This window comes from Spodoptera frugiperda, chromosome 17 (genome assembly GCF_023101765.2).
Source record: "Spodoptera frugiperda isolate SF20-4 chromosome 17, AGI-APGP_CSIRO_Sfru_2.0, whole genome shotgun sequence".
Lineage (NCBI taxonomy): Eukaryota > Metazoa > Arthropoda > Insecta > Lepidoptera > Noctuidae > Spodoptera > Spodoptera frugiperda.
Window position 1 is genome coordinate 7083522 of NC_064228.1, and position 22979 is coordinate 7106500.

General features: G+C 37.6%; 2 protein-coding genes across 4 annotated transcripts in view; one reads left to right on the top strand and one right to left on the bottom strand.

The window, feature by feature from the left end:
* LOC118276960 (uncharacterized) overlaps positions 1–22979 on the top strand; it is a 265349-nt gene that overhangs the window by 168252 nt on the left and 74118 nt on the right. The gene's annotated exons all lie outside the window — the stretch shown is intronic.
* LOC118276586 (probable beta-hexosaminidase fdl) lies at positions 81–16676 on the bottom strand. The gene is made up of 11 exons (XM_050699928.1): positions 16463–16676; positions 15722–15903; positions 15082–15293; positions 14125–14541; positions 13596–13752; positions 12750–12932; positions 6099–7310; positions 4797–4925; positions 1595–1695; positions 900–1017; positions 81–238 (listed from the first exon to the last, which is right to left on the bottom strand). Exons 1-11 carry the CDS (start codon positions 16541–16543, stop codon positions 118–120), a joined length of 2913 nt encoding a protein of 970 aa, XP_050555885.1. The 5' UTR covers positions 16544–16676; the 3' UTR covers positions 81–117.

Consider the following 22979-nt stretch of genomic DNA (forward strand, 5'->3'; position numbering starts at 1 on the left):
TGTATAATACATGCATAATATATCACCATTGAACCCATGGAAAGCTGGGGCGGGTTGCTAGTTTAATATAAAACACAATTATTTTGAAAGCTTGTATTTTGTGAATAAAACCTTTCATTAGCTAATAGTTCTGGTTATTTCTCTGTGTCTCAATTTGTCTAGACATATTCCAGGATTGAAACTGCAGTAGAGCGGCCATATTGGTTGCACCTGAATCGATCTTAGTACCATGCGCCATCTGGTGACAAAAAAGGTAACTAGTGAAAAAGAGTGAAAGAGAAATCAAGTAGTTACGAAACAGAAACGAACTATTTTCTTTTGTTTCTTTTTTTTAACCAAAGATTTTGTGTTTTTTGAAGGGTGAAAATCGAAAATTGAGGAGTTAGTAGTGACAGCATCCCCATCAATAACTTGATAGTCGTCTGGACAAACGACGAAAGCTGTAACTGAGAGCTTCTTCTAGTTCCACAAAGACAATTGGCCATAATCTCCACGAAGCGAGAGGGAGTGTCAGACTCTTGACTTGACTGACTAAAAATCTCCCCGCTACTCCTGCTTTTCGAGCCGGAGCCCCGGTAAACCCGGTAGAGGTAGTTGGCAGCTCTGAAAAATTTTGGGTACATATCGATTTTTGACATTAGTTCTATTGAGTTTTTGTTCGGATCGGTTTTCAATTTCGGATGTTAACGAATTCAGACTGGTTGAGATAGAGCTGTGCTAAGCATAAGACGCGGCATTCAACCTTGCGAGTAACTGGGGTCGCGGCTTGAAATAGAAGTAAGAATTAGTCAGTAAAAGTCTGACATTCCCTCTCTCATCACCCAAGACTAGTCAAGAAAAAGTCAGTTGAAGATGTTTTCCTCTTCTAAAAAGCCTAGACAATTAGAAAAAGGTTGTACCTTTGGCTGTCAAGCCTGACGTAGACCTCACCACTGACGGTTCCATTGAGGGCGATATCAGACCAGAGCCGTTCTGCCACCGCCGCCGCTCGAGGCCACAAATGTGTGTCCAAGTTGCCTAGAAAGTAAATATTATTTCATATACAAATCATGAGACAAAACCAAAAATTATGTTTAGTTTTTTGTACTTATTACCATAGACTGTATTCTTCTTCTACCGAGAGATATATTAAATTACCTAAAAAATCGCGGCTTACTCACAGACATTAATAGAGAAAAACTCTAAAGAGAATTCCCAGTAAATATTAAAGCGGAATAGAAGGACACCTTTAACTAAGAATCACGGTTTACTCATAGAGAGAAGTTCTACTAGTTACTATTCACACAGACAGTAGAATATCGCGCAGCCTACTGTCTGCGCACGCTGCTCATGATGAAGAGTCCCTCTGTGACTCGAAACTAGTAGAGCTTTTCTCCATTAATGTACGTGAGTAAACCGTGACTTTTAGTAAAAAGAAGTCCTTCTCTCTTTCTCTTCTCTTTACTAAAACGTTGCCGCACACTTTTCTCCTGTGTCGTGGGTGCTTGCACACAGTCCTTCTATTCTGTTTTAATATTAACTGGGAATTCGTGTCGCCTTTAGACCTTAACGTTACTAAAATTATTACTATATCTTATGACATATTATTACACACCACTATCAACCAAGTCCGTCCACAGAATACTCTCTCCTCCCTCAATGGTGAACACCTCAATATTCCGCCAGGATTTCCACGAATACATGTCTTGCCAGGTCCTGCCAAGAAAATATAGACACATTTTCAAAATTCGCATATAAATATTCTTATTTATACATATGTATGTATGGATTTTACAAATCTTCTTTTTTCCGAAGGGGACAGCTCAAAGACTTAAAAGCAAGACATTTTGCCTTTACTACTAAGCCACGGTTTAATTAGCCGTATTTGTAGTCATCTTGGCTAGGATATAAATTAAGGATTTAAATTAAGTCAGTATAATCGATTGTAACATTTTACTTAAACATATTAGAAATATTTTGTTATTAAATGTAACAATGTATACAATTGTTGGAGGGCCAATAAAGATAAATAAAAAAATATTGTACTACAATAATAAATAATATTTTGTTACTTAGTAATTAATTATTAATATATTTGACCCTGTCCTTGTAAATTAGGATCTGTAGTACGCGCTGTTTGTTTGTTTAATGCAAACGTTTTGTTCCGGCAATTACTCGCAGATAATAGTAATACAATTTGTTTAGCTTGGGTTTGCCTGTGATTTTTTAAGTCTAAATATATTTTATGGGTTAACATGAAAACTGTGGACGTTTTTAAATAATTTTGTAAACAAACTTTAAGTTTTAAATAGTTTTATTTTAATTTTAATAGAAATGTACACCATATTTTGTACGTTTGTTTATAAACTCTCTCTTACTTTTTCTTCTTTGCGGTAATTTAATTTTTATACCTACAGTTTATTATATATAAGCTTCTGCCAGCGGCTTCACTCGCGTTTTCTTGGGATAAAAAGTAACCTATGTGTTATTCCAGACCATATTCTACCTCTGTTCTAAATTCCATACCGATCCTTTCATTCTTTTTGACGTAATTGAGCAACAAACACACACAAACTTTCGCATTTATAATATTAGTAGTAATTTTAGGATGATTGATTCAAGTTTTCTCAAAATCAGTTCAACAATTTAACCATAAAAGCATAACAAACAAACAAACAATCAAGTTCATTTCAAACAGTTAAATCAAATATAACACTAACTAAAATTTGCAAGGTGAACCAGTTAACTAAATTCTATAAATAATAAGCAATGCTGCTTAATGACGTCACAATACATGACATATTTGTCCATTGCCTCCAGTTATAACGGCAGTTGACATATATTAGTATATAAAGGTTATATATGTACAGATATATCTACACTTGGAAGCAAAGAAACGGAGCCACTAGCATTGGTTTTTTATGGTATAAGCCCGTAAACGAGCAGACGGATCACCTGGTGGTAAGCAATCTCTGCCGCCCATGGACACCCGAAACACCAGAGGCGTTAGACGTTGCGTTGTCGGCCTTTTGGGGGTTAGGAATTTAAGGGTTGTTGGGGAATCGGCGATTGGGAAGATTGGAGAGGGAGGTTTTTGAGCCTCTATTCCTGAATTACATATCAAAATACAACGCGAGCGTTTTTCACGTCGGTTTTCTGTGAGGCCGTGGTATCACTCTGGTCGAGCCGGCCCATTCGCGCCGAATCATGACTCTTACAACTAAAATTCCATTTTAAAGAAGCCTCTATAACTTTAAAAAAGAAGTTATTCATTTAGCAACAAAATACTCTTATATTAAAGGTTACTTAAATTGCCATTCATATGACATAACGTTAGCAATTAATAAAATACTTCTATCAGAAATATTCATCAAGAAATGAAAAAGGAGAAACGCTATTGGCTCCGTTTCTTTGCTCCCAAGTGTACAAATATATGACTTTGAAATATAAAATGTAACATTGGATTTTAAATAAAAACAAATTATTTGTTATGTAGACGTAACATAGACATGAAAAAGTCAAATTATGAGATTGACCGCCAATATTATCCTTGAGCAACTCTCATATATTGTGACTAAGGAATACAAATCTTGCGAGATTTAGGGTCATGAAAGCCCGAGATCTCGCGAGAATGGTAGTTTTAAATGTGTTTTTTTGCAAATAATCATGATATTTATACAAATTAGACAAAAAATAATAAGATCAACATTTTCTTTAATGATCCTGTTTTCGAAAATATGAACAAAAAAATTCAGCCTAAGTTATGCGGACGAAGTTTATTTTATTTATTTATTTAGGGTCAGCCAACGGCTGTTTACACGTCATATTTTACAAATCAGTCAACAATATTCTATTGCAAGTGTATCAATAAGTTAAAGGCTAAACTAGCATTCACGAACCCCGGTAACCCGCTAAACAGTCCGCAGCGCCGGAATTATTATAATTTGGAGGTAGAAGTTAGTTTTTAAAGGACACTTTTTATCCTACGGGAACGCGGGTGAAGCCGCTGTACAATTGTATAAATATATATATATATATCTCATTATTCATTATTTGACTCTGCAATATAATATACTTATTCTATAATAAGTATATATATTATTAAGTAGTATATATATTATTAAGTATATTATATTGCAGAGTCAAATAATGAGATATAAAACGTATATCTTACATCATCCTATTTCGTCTAGAGGGCAGAGGTCCCTTCCTTCAGACTATTCCGATAACAAAATAATTATGTGTATAAATTGGGGTCATAATATCTTCATTATAGGGACCCCTCATAGGGCCTATGTGAAGATATTTCATAATAAATATCATTGATTGTTTAAGAATGTGTTAATGTAACCCAGAATAATGAAACTGATTGCAAAAGAGCTATTATAATGTTTCTTCACTTTAGCATAAATTGATAGATTCAAGACCAACCACCCACTGACAAACAGTGTTTTATTGTGCGATTTTTTGCTTTATCGGCTAGTTTTTATCGTATCGTTTTCGTATTTTCATAATAATGAGAACCTTAATTAATGTTCTACATAACCTTAATTTAAGTAGTTTAACATGCTTTTCGAAGGTTTTTTTTTTATGGGGCACGTCTGCCCAAAAGCAACATAATCACTTGGGCCTTTAAAGAAATATAGCCTCTGACAAAGAATTCCACTCCTTAGCTTGAAGCGAAGCGCTTCGTGCAAGTGGGTGTGATATCTACAATGAAGCGGTGACGCTTCGCCTATTGGCTTGCGGTACGATGATGATTAACTGATATTCAGATGTTTTTGAAAATTATCAGAACATATGTATTATAATCTTACCTGTACCGTTGACACCTGTGTTTCTTCACCTCACAGGATAAGTCCCACCTGCTCGAATGTATCACTTTGAATCTGCTCAGGAACTGTTCTGTCGGATTTGGCTGCCATTCCGATAACTGCACTCCATATCTGGAAATACCTCATCATTATTATTATCATATTATCCAAAATATTATTGTTATCATATCGTCCACTTCTAAACATATATTTTTTTTATGGGACAAGCCCACCACAACCTCCCATACTGCTGCAACTCCTGTGCACCAGGATCTACAGTAGATACAAACATGAAAACACCGGAACACTGAAGTCCGGCGAGTCCCAGGGAAATGACATATAATATGTAGGCCTCCTTGAATCTGTATCTATTTTTATACATAAAGCTGAAGAGTTTGTTTGTTTGAACGCACTAAACTCCGAATCTATGGGGCCGAATTGAATGACTCCCTTTGTATTGGATAGTCCATTTATCGAAGAAGGCTATATGCTAATCATCACCCTACGTGATCAATAGGAGCCGAGCAGAGTGGGTGAAACCGCGCGAAAGTAGCTATTATGATATAAGCTATATAAAGATGAAGAGTTTGTTTGAACGCGCTAATCTCCGATCTTATGAACCGAATTGAATGATTCCTTTTGTGTGGCCTATCCAACACAAAAAGACAACACTTATATAATTCGGACCAGCTGTTTCGGAGATTAGCGCGCTCAAACAATTAAAAAAAACTCTTTAGCTTTATATATTAATACAGACGATAATGAACTTTATCGATCCTTAACCTAAATTTATATATGCTACACTTGTTTAGATAAACTAATTATAAGGTAAAACTGAGTTATTTATACCATTTACGTTACGGTTATTTTTTGATAAAGTAATTTAAATGAGTTATAGTTACCAATGAATACGTCATTTGTTTTATTTTTATCACAATAACAACACAACGATATATTCTTGCGTGTTTGCTTTCGCATGATCAGCTGTTAGCAGCGAGGCGCCCGCAGCCACGTTATAGGAAGACTAGTACATATTTTGGAACATTACGTGCTAATGAAGTTTTGTTGTTTTGTTATTGTGATAAAAGATAAAACTAATCAGTATACAAAAAGATTCTTTGGGAAAGTTGTTTGTAATCATTAATACAATCACGTGTTTAAATATCTGTCACTAATTATCAGGCACCCTATATATTTTGCAACCCACCCGCTAAATTATGGATGGCAACTTATATAGAGGAGGCATAGTCCAGCAGTGAAATATGAAGATGATAATGAATCTATGGAGAAAATATATTATATTACCTGTCCCAAGCTCGAGCCTCATAATCCTTGGTCAAATGTGTAGAGTACCAGACAATTGGTAACTTCGGTAGGAACCCTTTATTGGCCATCTTCAATCTCTCCAAAGCCTTTTCCAAAAACCCCTCCCTCTCTTCGACCAAATAAAAGCAATTAGCCAAAGAGAATACACTATCACTCAAATGGAAAACATCATCAATTTTCGTCAGCTTTAAGATCTCAGAGTAAATTATTTGCAGGATATCGAAAACTGAATCACGCATGCCTAATCTCAGGCATAGAATGTTGCTGCACGTGAAATTTTTGTTCTTACTTGGGCATGTCGCTTCTGGGACCCAAGACCAGGGTCTTCCCACAGGTCCTGGGGCTGCCACTTCCATCACCACTCTAATACCACGAATCCCAGCCCTTTTCACCACAGCCCTTACATCCTCCTTAGTATACATGAAATTTCTACCATAAGAACCATATTCGAACAGCTGTGGGACTTCTGGAAGAAACAAAGGGAAGCTGGTGACGTCAGAGATTCTCCAGTGGAATGTATTTAGTTTAGAGTAAGCCATAGCATCTAATGTCCTCATAATATCTGGTACTCGTATAAAATTTCTTGCTGTATCCAACATGAGACCTCTGTATTTGTAGCTGGGGGCATCTTTAATCACCATATTTGATAGAGTTATTAAGAAGCCAGTTGTTTGATCTAATAGGATCAATTGACTGAGAGTCTCCAGGGCATGTCTCATGCCACAGAACGAAGCTGCCATCAACTTCACCAGAACCTGGTTACTTATGGTCTCGACCTTAATCTGATATGATTCTTCTGTGTCCAATCTTAATCGTGGATCAGGATCTGTCTCCACATCCATTTCTATGGACATCTTCTTCACAACTGAGTCTCTAGATATGTTTCTTCTGGATTCTGCTGTGTATTGTTCTAGTTTCGCTATATCACCAAGAAAGAGTTTGAAGGCTTCTGCTAAATATATGTGGACAGCCTCGGAAGGTACGGAATTGAATTTGTATTCTAATCTGCTCGTGGCTAGGGTTACGATCTTCTTACTGTAGTAAGTGTAGCCGATGGGAAACGGCCATATTTGTGGTCCCGTACATAAGAGCGTGCACCTGCTCAATGAGGAGTAGAAGTATTCCGAAGTTGGTCCAATGACTTTCTCACAAAAGCCGTTCTTGCATATGTAAGAGTTGAATTGGAAAACCCTGACAATTTAAAGACAGCATTTAGTTTTGATTTCGAATATTGATACGTGAATCGCTACTGTACAGTATAAGGGTGCTTTTCCACCAAAGATGTGCTATATAGCTGATAGGTAAGTTGTGCAACTTTGTCATCGTTTCCACTGATACTAAGCTATGTAGCTGTGCGAGGAAAAGGCGCAGCTCGAGTATGCGATGTATCGATAGTTGGGAAGCCATTCATAACACACAACCATAGCATGCATATCTTTATATATATAATTCTTCTGTACGTGTGTATGTCACTGAACTCCTCTTAAACGACTAGACGGATTTTGATGAAACTTTTTGTGTGTGTTCAAGAGGATCTGAGAATGGTTTAGATTCACAATTTTGTCCGCTGGACAATGTTTTTTTAATTAATTTTTAATTTATTAGTAGTTGTTGATTTTGGAATGTTTTACATCGGATCCGACGGACGGCGCTACCATCGCAGTGTCAAATATTAATGACGTTAGATATTGTCATAACATTTGAATAATAATGGTCCGAGATCCCAGAGCTGTCAGACATATGTTATTTTTACAAGCATTTAACCTTCGGCTTACAGTAGTCTTGTATATACTTTTTAATGTCTGAATGTTTGTAAAGCTGGCCGAGTGACACCAGCGCAGGTACCAGGTGAGAAAGGTGACTAAAAATTAGACTAACTTAACTTATTTTTTTATGTCTGATTTTTATATATGTTTTGTAGAATATTAATCTGAAATCATATTAAAAAAATCAGACACTTTCCATGGACCAAAACTTTTGTCAGACGCTTTAAAACTGTAAGAAAAATAAATGAACTTAATTTATTTTTTAATGTCTGATTTTTTTATATGCTATTAAGATAACTATTACAATGTCATATTTAATTAGTCAGACAAATTGCATGGACCAAACTTCCCCTAAATACCAAAATTACTCAACCATGTGTATGAACGCGAGAGCACTATGCACATGCGCTTCAGACTAAAATATCTTAATATTTTAAAAAAACTTACTACGTTTAATATGAATATTTATAGATAAAGAAAAAAATATAATTTAAAAAACAATTATTTATTAAAAAAAAAATGCATAAACAGGCAAAAACAAATCATTTCTGAGCAGCTGTCTTTTAAAGAAACTAGGAATAGGTGTTAATGCAATCGATGGTAGGTTTCCTAAATTTAAAGATGTCCAAATCCATATCCCTATAGATATGTCTGTCAAACCGGTCTCTCAACCTTGTCGAAGAGTTCCAATACCCTTGGAGGCTAAAATTAATAAAAAAATTCAGGAGCTACTTGATTTAGATATCATAGAACCCGTAAATGGCCCTTCTGATTGGATCTCTCCCCTTGTACCCGTTCTAAAAAGTAACGGAGATGTTCGCATCTGTGTAGACATGAGGCGAGCAAATCAAGCCATTATTAGAGAAAAACATCCTTTGCCCACTATGGAACAGCTAATACCAAAGTTCAGAAATGCCAAAATATTTTCTAAACTGGATCTAAAAAATTCATTTCATCAATTAGAGTTGAGTGAGAATTGTAGATACATCACAACATTCATTTGTAGCCAGGGACTGTTTAGATACAAGCGACTCATGTTCGGTATTTCCTGCGCTCCTGAATTTTTTCAGAAGAACTTAGAAAGAGTACTTTTGCCTTGTACTGGGGTGGTTAATTTTATAGATGACATTGTCGTCAACGGTAGCAATGTGGCTGAACATGGGGCGAGGTTAAAACAAGTTTTACAGGTTTTAAAAGATAATCATGTCTCTTTAAATGATGAAAAGTGTGTTTACGGGGTTAAACAAATAGAATTCCTCGGGCATCAACTGTCTTGTGAGGGAGTAAAGCCTTTAGATAAGTATATTAAAACAATTGACTCCTTTCGAGTACCTAGTGTCATAGAAGAGGTACAAAGCTTTTTAGGGCTGGTAAATTATGTAGGAAAATGGATCCCTAATTTAGCAACATGGACTGAACCTTTACGCGAACTTTTAAGATTAAAACTGAACAAGGGTACTAATATTACTTCTCATTGGGGTGATAAACAGTCACGCGCATTTGAAGGGTTAAAACGGGCTATGACACAAATTAAAACCTTAGGATACTATGATCCACTAGACCGCACCCAAGTATACGCTGATGCTAGTCCAGTTGGGTTAGGCGCTGTACTCGTTCAGCATGGTAAGAATGGGCCGCGAATAATTGCATTTGGTAACAAAAGCCTCTCAGACCGCGAAAAACGTTATTGTCAAACTGAGAAAGAAGCTCTTGCTCTAGTATGGGCAGTAGAACATTTTGATATGTATTTGTTTGGCAAGGATAGTTTCGAACTCATCAGTGACCACAAGCCTTTGGAGGTAATATTCGGGCCAGATTCTAAACCATGTGCGAGAATCGAACGTTGGGTTCTCCGCCTACAGTCGTACAATTTTAAAATTGTCTATAGTCCGGGCAAGAAAAATATTGCGGATTCATTGTCGCGATTGTGTGTCGATAATAGTCAGTCTCCAGAACCTTTCGATGACGATAACTATTTAAATCTAGTTGTTGATGAATCTCGTCCTACCGCAATCACCTTGCGTGAGCTGACGCAAGCATGTGAAGCGGATCCAGAACTGAAATTAGTTAGAATTGGAATCTATAATAATAACTGGGAACAAAGCGTCAGCACTTACAAGATCTTCGAACATGAGCTTTGTTTTCAAGATAATTTACTTTTGCGAGGGAATAAAATCGTTATACCGTCTATTTTGAGGTCGAAAGTTTTAAATGCAGCTCACGAAGGTCATCCGGGCATCGTAGCTATGAAAACACGACTACGATCCAAAGTATGGTGGCCCAAAATCGATAGAGACGCAGAACATTATGTCAGATCTTGTAAGGGCTGTACTCTAGTTTCTGCTCCTAATCCCCCGAATCCCATGCGCAGACGTGAGCTTCCAATACAACCCTGGATTGATATAGCCATAGATTATCTCGGACCCTTACCGACTGGACATTACCTTTTAGTCGTTATAGATTATTATAGTCGTTATAAAGAGGTAAAAATTACAAAAACTATTGACTCAACGCACACAATAAATATACTGAAAGAGATATTTTCTCGATTAGGCACACCCGTGAGTATTACTGCTGATAACGGCCGACAGTTTATTAGTACAGAATTCGATGATTTTTGCAAAGAATTCGGTATTCAGTTGTTCCATAGCATTCCTTATTGGCCACAGCAAAACGGGGAGGTTGAAAGACAAAACAGGGACATATTGAAACGGTTACGAATAAGCCAAAGCCAAAGGTCCAATTGGCAAGAAGATTTACTTAAATATATGACCATGTACAATAGCACTCCTCATTCTGTGACCGGTAAATCTCCTGCTGAACTTTTTTCAGGCGTAAATTTAGAGACAAGCTACCTTCTGTGTTAGATATTGAATTTGCAGAAGTAGATCTAGAAACAAAGGACAGAGATGTGGAAATGAAAACAAAGGGCAAAGAATATGCAGACAGAAAAAGACAAGCAACTGAATCAAACATTGAAGTCGGAGAAAAAGTATATGTAAAAAACACCGTGAAGGAGAATAAGTTAACAGCTACATTTAATGATGCGCCACATACGGTACTCAATAAAAAAGGCAATGACGTTGAAGTAGTAAATGATGAAAATGGGAAACGACTTCGTAGGAATATAGTACACTTGAAGAAGGTCGAAGGTAAATGGGAAGTATGCCCAAATAAATATTTAGAGAACCATAATAATGAAGATGAAGAATTAAGTGAAAGAGAATAACTGATTTTTGGCTGATTTTGTACCTTGTTATTGTTAAGTGTTAATATTGTAGTATTGTGATTCTGATGAGCATCCTAGAATAATATTTTCAATTTTTCAAAGTATATACACATACATGTGCAGTAGTACCTACAGTAATAGATTGTGAGTTTAAGAACGGGAACCGAGTTACCATGGATGTCTCACTCGGTCTGAAGCGCATGTGCATAGTGCTCTCGCGTTCATACACATGGTTGAGTAATTTTGGTATTTAGGGGAAGTTTGGTCCATGCAATTTGTCTGACTAATTAAATATGACATTGTAATAGTTATCTTAATAGCATATAAAAAAATCAGACATTAAAAAATAAATTAAGTTCATTTATTTTTTCTTACAGTTTTAAAGCGTCTGACAAAAGTTTTGGTCCATGGAAAGTGTCTGATTTTTTTAATATGATTTCAGATTAATATTCTACAAAACATATATAAAAATCAGACATAAAAAAATAAGTTAAGTTAGTCTAATTTTTAGTCACCTTTCTCACCTGGTACCTGCGCTGGTGTCACTCGGCCAGCTTTACAAACATTCAGACATTAAAAAGTATATACAAGACTACTGTAAGCCGAAGGTTAAATGCTTGTAAAAATAACATATGTCTGACAGCTCTGGGATCTTGCTCTATAATTTTCATCAAAAAGGTCCAGAATGTTTTAGCTTATTAAAAAAGTTTAAAATTTTCAAATTAAAGACGTGTAGACAGGACAACGTCTGTCGGGTCCGCTAGTTTCAATATAAAATCGTTGCTTAGCTAAGACCGTTTCCAACAGTGCTAAGGTATGTGTACCAATGAATATGATTGATGGAAGCCAAACGCATCCACAACAACATAGCACATCTCTGGTTAAAAACAGCCAAAAAAAATCGGTAATAATAAACTTATAGCAGCGATTCAAATTGTACCTATTTACTTTTCTTTTGGTGATAATTAAAAAATAATAATAAAAAATGTAAAACCTTTAACCGACGAGCATACATGGAAAGACTGTTGATGAAACGAAAGAGGTAGGTATGTAAGGGCCTATGCACACCATGTTTTTAAACGCGCGTCGTTGGCGCGTTTAAAACACGTGGTGTGCATAGAACCTAAGATTCGTAGCCATTGGCATTCGATTGTTTCTGACTTCCATGGAAGACAGGCGTAAAGTTATGTATGTAATAAAAAATATGCCCTAATAAATAGGAGAAAAAGGGCTCAATACTAAAAGTCGATTCTATACGTTTTAAAAAATTATAAATTTTCCAACACTGAATCCTAATCCATTTTTTATTAATGAAACCAGCCGGTAAACGGGCAGACTTATCACCTGATGGTAAAGCAATCGCCGACGCCCATGGACACTTGAAACACCAGAAGCGTTACAAGTTGCCGGCTTTTTGGGAGTTAGGAATTTAAGGGTTGTTGTTCGGGAATCGTGGATTGGGAAGATTGGAAAGGGGGGTAATTGGGCCTCCGGTAACCCCACTCACACAACGAAACACAACGCAAGCATTGTTTCACGTCGGTTTTCTGTGAGGCCGTGGTATTACTCCGGTCGAGCCGGCCCATTCGTGCCGAAGCATGGCTCTCCCACACTTGAATGATGATGATATCTTACCTAGCTTCTTGACTCGCACTCATTCGAAACTCTTCAATCTTTTCTGCGGTAGACTCGACAGTTTTACTTCCGAACGATTGAAAGAAATATAGATATATTAAAACTCCTGCTGCTACTAAGAGCAGAAGCAATATGATAACGACAAAAAAAGCCGTCCAGTTGAACTCGAAATCCAATTCGTATCTGATGAAATAAAAAAATAAGGATTAAGGGGATAAATATTCATTAGGACACCAACAACGTCACACCTTTTATCCCCGAAGGGATAGACAAAGTGTGTTACGCCGCGTACGTAATGCCGCTGTACAATGTACACCCACTTTTCACCATTTGTGTTTATAAGTCCCAAGTAATAGGGGGTGAGCCTATTGTCATATGGCAATATAGTAGTAGTAGCCAGTGGATACTGGGCATAATTCCAGACGCCGTGCTACTATTGTGAAACCGCCTAGTAACACTTTTGCTCGACCCGGGAATCGAACCCAAGACCCCTTGTCGCACTTGCGACCACTGTACCAACGAGGACACCAATTAGGACACCAATGATATTATAATAAAAGAAATAATTAGGACAGTAGTTCTTTCTGACTGTTTCCAACAGTGCATAACAGTGCGTACGCTTACGCACACTTTACTTCTGAGATTGTAAAAAGGCGCACGCATTCGTTAGAATTCGCGCGTCTGCGAGCGAACAACGCTTCGACCCTTACACTGTGGAGTTAAGGTAGAATTTGTTACGTGCAGTTTTGGATAGACGTTTCGATGCATTTCGACTCTGCGCTATTATAAATCGACCCTAAGCGAGTTATAGAGAATGGAGAATAGTCTGATTTGTAATGTACTTACGGAAAATTGGTAAATATATTCCCCTTCTTTTTTTCGCCATAATGGTACGCTTTGTACTCTTGTTGGCAAAACACTGGACTCTTTGTGGGCTCTCCACAACAAGGCGGCTGATTGGAACTGCATCTATTGCACGCACAATGAAGACCGCATCGTTTTCCTAGGAAATATTCACAATTATCTGTATCGTCATGTATATCGTCATTCCTTTCATCACCGAAGGTGTAGGCTGAGGTTCACATTATAGCACTGTACAATGAACAACCCACTTTTCATCGGTACAACGTATAACCCACACATCACAATTTATGTTATAAGTCCCATGTATGGGTGAGCCTATTACCATATACCGGGCACATTTCCAGACTCCGTGCTATTACTGAGAAAGAAGAGAAATTTCAAAAAACCGAAAATAGCCCTACATACTTTGCCCGACCTGGGAATCGAACCAGAGACCCCGTGCCCGGCATTCGCACTTACGACCACCAGACCAACAAAGCAGTCTTATTATTACTTATTATTTCAAACTTACTTAATTCAGCAGAATCCGTGGCCACATTTCCATCCCTAGACGTATAACGGTGTACATGAAGTTGAACTTTAGGAGATTTATCAAAAGGTTCCTTTTCAGTTACATCAGACTTGGAAGTGTAGTTGACGACATAATCCACTTCTGAATAAGAAGTATCAGTAACTATTGATGGCAGAACAGTTATTGAGGATTTGAATTTCAAAGTATTTGAGTCCTTATTTGTAGTGTCAGAAAGTTCACTTTTCTCTTCTCTGCTACTCTTCTTTGCTGTGGTATTTTCTGTTGTTACTGTGTTGAAGGAACTCTTTCCTGGTGATGTGCTTGGTTCGCTGGATTCTGTTTCTAGTTCTTTTAGCGTTTCTGCGTCTTTAACTTCTTTCTTGGCCTTTACATTTGAGAGTACTAGTCCATATGCTTCTGCAAATTTTATAACTTTTGTATCAGTTATTAAAACTTGTTTTATTACCATCTTAAGTGCATAGGGTGTAGCTACTAATAGTACCTATACCATCTTTTCTATAGCTCTGTTATTAATAGACGTGATTATCTTGATTACCAAAGATTTACATAATTGTTGTAGGTTCCATCTCCAATTACTAAAAACCGGTCAAAGTTCACAAATACGATCACCAAACCCTCAATCAAGTGTAGGAGAGTCATGCTTGGGCACGAATGGGCCGGCTCGACTGGAGTGATACCACGACCTTTACTGAAAACTGACGTGAAACAACGCTTGCGTTGTGTGAGTGAGGTTACCGGAGACCCAATTACCCCTCTTCCCAATCTTCCCAATCCCTGATTCCCCAACAACCCTTAAATTCCTAACCCCCAAAAGACCGACAACGCACTTGTAACTTTGTAACGCCTCTGGTGTTTCAAGTGTCCATGGGTGGCAGCGATTGCTTACCATCAGGTGATCCGTCTGCTAGTTTACCGGCTTATACCTTACAATCTTACCTTTGATAGCACACTGAATACCACTAGCCGTTACTTCCATATCAGCTAATCTCTCGCAGAACTTCAGCGTCATATCTTGTTCCTCCTTGGTCAAATTGTTGCATATCTCCTTATCCACCTCACTCCCCTCTATTTGGACACAGCAGTGGAACAGCATGATGGAATACATGACATACAACTTGTTTGGTATATCTCTTAGTTCGAAAAAACATCTGGAAGTAAATACAGTCTTTGTTTTTTGGATTTTTATTGGAATAGGTGAGGCGTCCACCATGGAAATTAACAATGGTTTTCTAATCAAGCTGGATATTTAAGCAAGTGGTTACAATTTAATGTGGCTTTTGGGAGGGGAGGAATCATCCAATGACTTCTCCCGCCTTGGGCGAGGCGAGAGAGAAAGTCAGACCGCCAGTAGGACAACGTTTTATTTGAAATAAAACGATTAATGGTTAAACTATTATGGTTTTATGGCATATTATGTTGTCTTTAATATTCATTGGCAAACCTTCAAATAAACCAACAACCAAATCTCAATAAAGGTCTATTAGTTTACAAGTATGATTTAACCACACGACAATAATTTAAAAACCTACTATCCTACACCTTCCATGTGGAATTATTAAATATCTTTCTAACTTACCTCAATTTCAATAACGGGTACTTTTTCTTGAGAAACGCCTGTAAATCATAAATAGTATATACAGGCTTAGCAGCCTTTTCACCATATATGTCTTGTTTATATTTGTTCAGAACAGCCACCAGGCTCTTGGTGTTCAGTTGCTTTACTGGTTTTCGTTTTTCTGGATGCACACATTTGTTTACCTGCAAAGGATAAATTACCTAGACATCATCATCAATTTTTTCATCTTAATCACCCGTTTTTTTGAGTGTGGGAGAGCCATGCTTCGGCACGAATGGGCCGGCTCCACCGGAGTGATACCACGGCCTTGCAGAAATTCAACGTAAAACAACGCTTGCGTTGTGTTTCGCTGTGTGAGTGAGGTTACCGGAGGCCCAATTCAGGCCCCTTCCAAATCTTCCCAATCCCTGATTCCCCAAGAACTCTTAAAGTCCTAAACCCCGAAAGACCTGCAAGAGACACGTGTAATGTTTGGTTTTTCATATGGCCATGGGCGGCGGCGATTGCTTACCACCAGGTGACCCGTCTGCAAGTTTAATGCGTCAATTCTACGTATAAAATATACCTAGAACTGACGACATGCGATATTTGAAATCAATATATCTTCGAAAGTATTTGTTTTCGTAAGAAAATAAAAAATACATGTCTAATGTTTTAAAATAATCTACAAGACGACCATTAAAATAAAAATTACTCATCTACCCTATTAACAGCCTACAATAATATAATTTTAGTACATACCCAATTTAATAACAGTTCGGTCCAATATTTTTCAACATCTTCTATGTTGTAATCAGTATCAGATGAGTCCTCAGATTTCATTTTCGAATATAAATAAAGTAACAACTGTATAAAATTAGCAAAATAAAACGCATAACAAAATAAAAAAAACCAATAAAAAATCAAAATATATAAAAATTTTCTCTGTAAATATTTACAAAAATTGACATTGACAGAAGCAGAAGATAAAATGCAGTAAGATATATTATAACCTCTTTTGTAGAATGCGACAAAGGGTTTACTATACATAACTCGCAAGCGACATTTATAATAATAGGTATGTATTTCAGAAATACATAGATACATAGAAATATATGGTGCCCATCCAGAGCTGCGGACTACCTAGCGGGCTTACCAGTGCTCCGGCTCGAAAAGCAGGAGTAGGAATGGGCTGGTTTTTAGTCAGTAAGAGTCTGACACTCCCTCTCGCCTCGCCCTGGCGAGAGAAGCCATTGGATGATTTTCCCCCCTTAAAAAAGGCCATCTGCAACGGGCCTGCGGACGGCGAGCAAGGAACACGGAGTCTCGAATTGTGCCCAGTATATGGCAACATGCTCACCCCCTATTACATGGAAATTATAATAAAATTGGTGAAAAGTGTGTGCACATTGTATAGCGGCATTAAGTGCCGTAATGTGCACCTCTGCCTACCCCTTCGGGGATAAAAAGGCGTGACGTCGTGTGTGTGTATCTTAACATATGCTACTACTATGACATTAGTAATAGTTTCTTTAAAGATAAGATAATAAAATTATTAACTTATAGTTTAACTTTATTTTGTGAACTAGCAAGTGTTACGCCACAATTTCAATACAATGAATTAGATAACGTATCTAACATAGACGTAGCAACTAATTTAGATTGATTTTTCTTAATTACAGTTTGCCAAACTAGCTTTTGTACCGCAGCATTGTCTCAATTTTTTTAGTAATTAAGGATTTTATACTACTTGCGTCCCGCCCCAGCTTCGCATAGGTGCAATGGTGATATATTATGCATGTATTATACATATAAACCTTCCTCTTAAATCACTCAATCTATTAAAAAAACCGCATCAAAATCCGTTGCGTAGTTTTAAAGATTTAAGCATACAAAGGGACATAGGGACAGAGAAAGCGATTTTATTTTATACTATGTAGTGAAGTGGTGAAAAGAGTTTCCATTTTAATACATGTGGACTCTTGATCGCCGATTGTAAGTTTGCTGATGTTTTCATGCCCTTGCCTTGGAAAGTAAAATGGTCATTGAGCCTCCGGTAACCTTACCGACACAACAAAACACAACACAAGCGTTGCTACACGACGGTTTTCTGTGAAGCCGTGGTATCACTCCGGTGGAGCCGGCCCATTCGTGCCGAAGCATGGCTCTCCCACACTTAGCATGAAAGAAGTTTATGCCAGAAAGCGTAACACACAAACATTTTCATATTAATTGCGAGACTAATCCTAATGCGTAGAAAAATATTAATTATAATTTTAATGTCATATATTGTACGTAGATAAAATATGTCAGTACAGGAGCACTCATTGTGCCCTTTTTCTAATACGCATTAAATTGAGGCAGGTTTATCAGAGAGGATGCTAGGGAGGGTATTTTGATGGTATAGACCAGTATCCGAGCAGTGGGAACACCTGATGGTAAGCAATCGCCGCTGCCCATGGACACCTGAAATACTAGAGACCTGAAATACTGAAGTCCGTTACCAGCCTGTAGGGGTTAGGAATTTAAGGGTTGTTGGATAATCGAAGATTGGGGAAGGAGGTAATTGGGCCTCGAGTAACCTCACTCACACAAAGAAACACAACACAAGCGTTGTTTCACGTCGGTTTTCTGTGAGGTCGTGGTATTATTCTGATCGAGCCGGCTCGAAGCAACACTTTGGAACGAACGCCTAGCTTCACTGACAGACAGACTGACGACAATTCAATTTGACGTTTCATAAGTGCCTTATTTAGGATTAATTGAAATAAATACTTTGACTTTGACTTTGACCATTCGTGCCGAAGCATGGCTCTCCCACATAATAGTAACAGTAAATTAGCACAAAATCGATAAAATATTGATAAAAAGAAAATAAGTTTATAACGACAGAAACAATTAAGAAGATATTTCATTAAGATCGGTCGGTATAAACAAATATTGATAATACCAGTAGATGTAGGGGGTAAATGGTTAGCAATTAAAAAGTAATAAAAATCAAAAATCAATTAATATCTAACTTTTACAACATATTAATTAACAATTTTATAATCATTTCTCATGTTATGAAATATTACAACATTTATGTATACATATACATAATATGTCCAATCTATTAATATACTTAGTGTGCTTTTTCCACCAGAGATGTGCTACGAAGCTATGCTACGAAGATGTATTGCTTTTCTGTGAAACTTTGTGACCGTTTCCAGTGATACTCAGCTGTGTAGCTGTGCGAGAAAGATTTACGGCTCGAGTATGCGATGTATCGATTGTAGGGAAGTCAGCCATAGCACATATCCATAGCACGCATCTTTCCATAAAAAAAAACATAGCTTCCAAGTCCGTTACAACCAGTGCTAAGCTATGTGCACCCTAAATCCGGATTTTTTGGAGCATAATTATCAATTGACTCCTCTAGTAATTAATCTGGAAATAAAAGAATAGAGAGTGTGTAATTTTTAACTCACTAAAAACCACTCCGCTGGCCTCCTTCAGCACCGATAAGGGGCACCGTATCCTCTAGGACCAAGGACCTCTAGGACCTAGTGCCTGGCGAAAAGTGAGAGTTAGATTCAACACCAAGGACACCTCTACCAACCCCTTCAACTAACAAAACGCGTGACAAACAGATATAAATGACAAGAAAAATTCATATTAATGTTACATTTCCGAGAACTGCGGAGAACAATGGAACGGCCTCAAACCGCACACCCTAGGGTCAACAGTCCGACCATTATGTAACTGACCGTGAATCTAAAGGTATATTGATTAAAAAAAAAGTGATTGTAAAAAAGTTACCAGCAAGAAATGTCGGTCAAGCTCAATGCTTGGGGTTTAGAGTTCCGTGAGAGTGATGTTGGAACCATTTTAAAGAGATAAAGTTGGGAAATATTTGTGTATATTGTTTTGACTGTAATACTTACATAATATAGTGACACTTTTTAAGGGTAGGCATTGCTGAAAATGTACAAGATTTTTTTAGATATAGAAAAAATCAATAATGTTCGTGCTGGAAATCGAATCAAGGACCCAAATTTCTTAGTAACTAGACTACTAAATTACTAGATTAATTATAATGTTATCGGCTTACTCTGAAATATAGTTACTATTTGACGAGGGACTCGACCAGTTTCAAGTCATGCTAGAGGTTCATATTCATGAGCTGCATTCCGCGTCGTGTGTCGCTGGCTACTGTCGCGTTGCTACTACTGCTGCTCGAGTTTTGCATTAAGTCTAAAAATTACTGCCACAAAAAATCCTAATTTTCAAATCGCATCTTAAATATAAATATGTTTTTTTATATGACCTACGAACAAACGAGTCACCTGATGGTAAGCAATCGGCGCTGCCCATGGACACCCGCAACACCAAAGGAGTCACAGGTTTTTCCACATTTTGTTAACTCCTAGCAGACAATATTAATACTAAGACAGACATTAAACAAACGGAAGGTATCAATTAACGTTTTACAGCTACAATGTAGTCGGAGAAAGTACAATACAAGGCCTTGGCACAGAAAGTGATCAGTAATTAATTTCTGATACGACTTAAACCACTAAGTAGCAGAGATATAGTGGATCATTAATAAATGAAAGAGAATCTTATAAATACCTGGCCTTGGATTCGCTCGGGTGCCTATTTTTTATGGTATAATATTAAAAAAAGAAGTTCCTAGACGCGTCTGTCTATCTTTATCTTTATGAATGGGATAAACTCTAAAACGGCTCCATGGATCTTTCTTTATGCGGTTTATACCGACAGATAATATGATAACTAAGGACGAAGCCGTCGGCGGAAAGCTAGTAGGGTCTTTATCTTGTAACTCCTCCTCTGGTATTTTTTGTTTTTTTTTAGTGTGGATATCATCTCTTGACTTCTCCCACCTTGGGTGAGGTGAGAGAGAGTGTCAGACTCTTACTGACTAAACACCACCCCGTTCATACTCTTGCTATTCAAGCTGGAGGCATCAGCTCTACTGGGCCCCATATGTGGTGGTCTGATAGCTCTTTGAGGCACGCGCGGAACGCGACGCGCCGTACGCACTGGTAACTCCTCTGTTATTGCGGGTTTCAATGGGCAGTGCTGACCACTTATTATCAGCTCGTCTGCCCCTAATGAGATGGAATAGAATATAAGTATTTCACAAAAAACAACATTATCAGAAGAAATGTGTTAAACACCGTTTTAATAATATACCTACGGAACCTTACCCTCATATTTAATGTACACGTAACAATGGTTTGTATATAAATAAAATATTATTTACCTATCTCACTATTGTAGAACGATCCAAGCGTTTTTTGTGTATTACGTTTTTAGCAACAACAATAAACATATTGAGTTGTGGTTTACCAGACCTGGTCAATAATGGTGGCATTATTTCAGAGCTGTGGACAACGTAACAGGTTACCGGAGCTCCGGCTCGAAAAGCAGGAGTAGGAACGGGGTGGTTTTTAGTCAGTAAGAGTCTGACACTCCCTCTCGCCTCGCCCAAGGCGAGAGAAGTCATTGAATGTTTTTCCCCCCTTAAAAAAAATATGTGGCCACTGCTGACCAAAAGCTTGTTCTTATTCGAAGAAGGTTTGATTAAACATTAATCACCACGCTTGCTAAATGCTAGTTGGTGATTTCAAAATTATTTAATTTGACTATAAACAATTATGATTTTATTTCAATACATCTAAAAATTACCATTTAGGCTTATTGAACCAACCTCAAGGGCACTCTAGATGACCCGGAGCTGCGGACTACCTAGCGGAATACCGGGACTCTGGCTCAAAAAGCAGGAGTAGTAACGAGGTGGTTTTTAGTCAGTAAGAGTCTGACACTCCCTCTGGCCTCGCCCAAGGCGAAAGAAGTCGTGAAGGTGATTTCCCCACCTTAAAAAATGGTACTCTAGATCCATAACTGTCTATCTGATCAAACAATCACAGCTACTGGGTTTTTCAAACAAAACATTTATCAGTAACAGCCCGGATTCTGAACGTACATACAGACACGTGGTTTCACATCCTTGTCTCAAAATGCATAATGTATATCGGTTCCGGCTGTCTGAGCAAGATTGATGACAGTATTTAATTAGTCCGGTTATACTAATATGTATCCTATTGTCGTATAACGTAAGGGCTACTTCCGAGATGCCTTTGAGTTGGTAGATACCTTAAAGTTAAATGGTTCTTTGAAGATCCTGTTGAACTGGCCAAGTTTTATCCTGGTCTTTTTCAAACTAGTGTGGTAAAGCCATGCTTCGGCACGAATGGGCCGGCTCGACCGGAGTGATACCACGGCCTCACAGAAAACCGACGTGAAACAACTCTTGCGTTGTGTGAGTGAGGTTACCGGAGACCCAATTACGGAGATCCGTCTGCTCTTTTACCGAATTATACTCGTAACATAAAAATAGTATATTAATTTGAACTGAACCTTAATAAACATTAAACTGAATGTCAATTGTCTATATTTTAATGTGCCACTTTTTGAGCGCGTTTAACCTGAATAGTCTAGTTAAAATGAACCGTACCTGACTGATTAAAGGACATATAGCTTTTCATTTATTTATAAAAAAAATATATTAAAAATATAAAAAATCAGTAGCCCACCAGTAACGGGAGAAATCCAAGCTACCGGTCAGGGCTCAAAAGAGAGGAATTTCCGGACAATACGCGCCGTATCCAGAAGTACTGCCTTCTGCATCAGGCTCTTGACCCTTCTAACGTTAGCCTACTCAGGTATTGGTCGAGGCTTTTGGCTATAAGGTCATTGGCAGATACGACGATTGTTGAATCTACTAAAGGACATATCTTTGTTATCACAAACATTCTAGAATCGTCTCCAATTATAACAATACAATATTTCTGGTCACGGTTAAGTTAACATAATCTATTTAACTACAGACCGTTTATGCATGACCGGTGTAAAAACCCTTGGTCAGCCAGTGGTTCAAATATTTGTTGTGTGACTCACTCCAAGGTTACTGGGCTTGCACTGTCTGTTTCGTATTATTTTGATATTGTATTAGAATTAAGATATTGGCTATTGATAGACTGTCGATAGAAAAGAAAATACTTTATTTGTATTCTATATTCCCACTCGTAACGAAATACAAAGAGGAGAAGTCAATACTGGATTTCCCTTTAACATAATGCGTGACACTTTACGGGGAGCGCGGGACGTTACAAACCACGCACCGCTCTATTTTCCAACATGCAGTCCTATACTACAAACACGTTGCTTCCTTCTCTTATATCCTCCTCTTATAAATGCGTGCTATGGATGT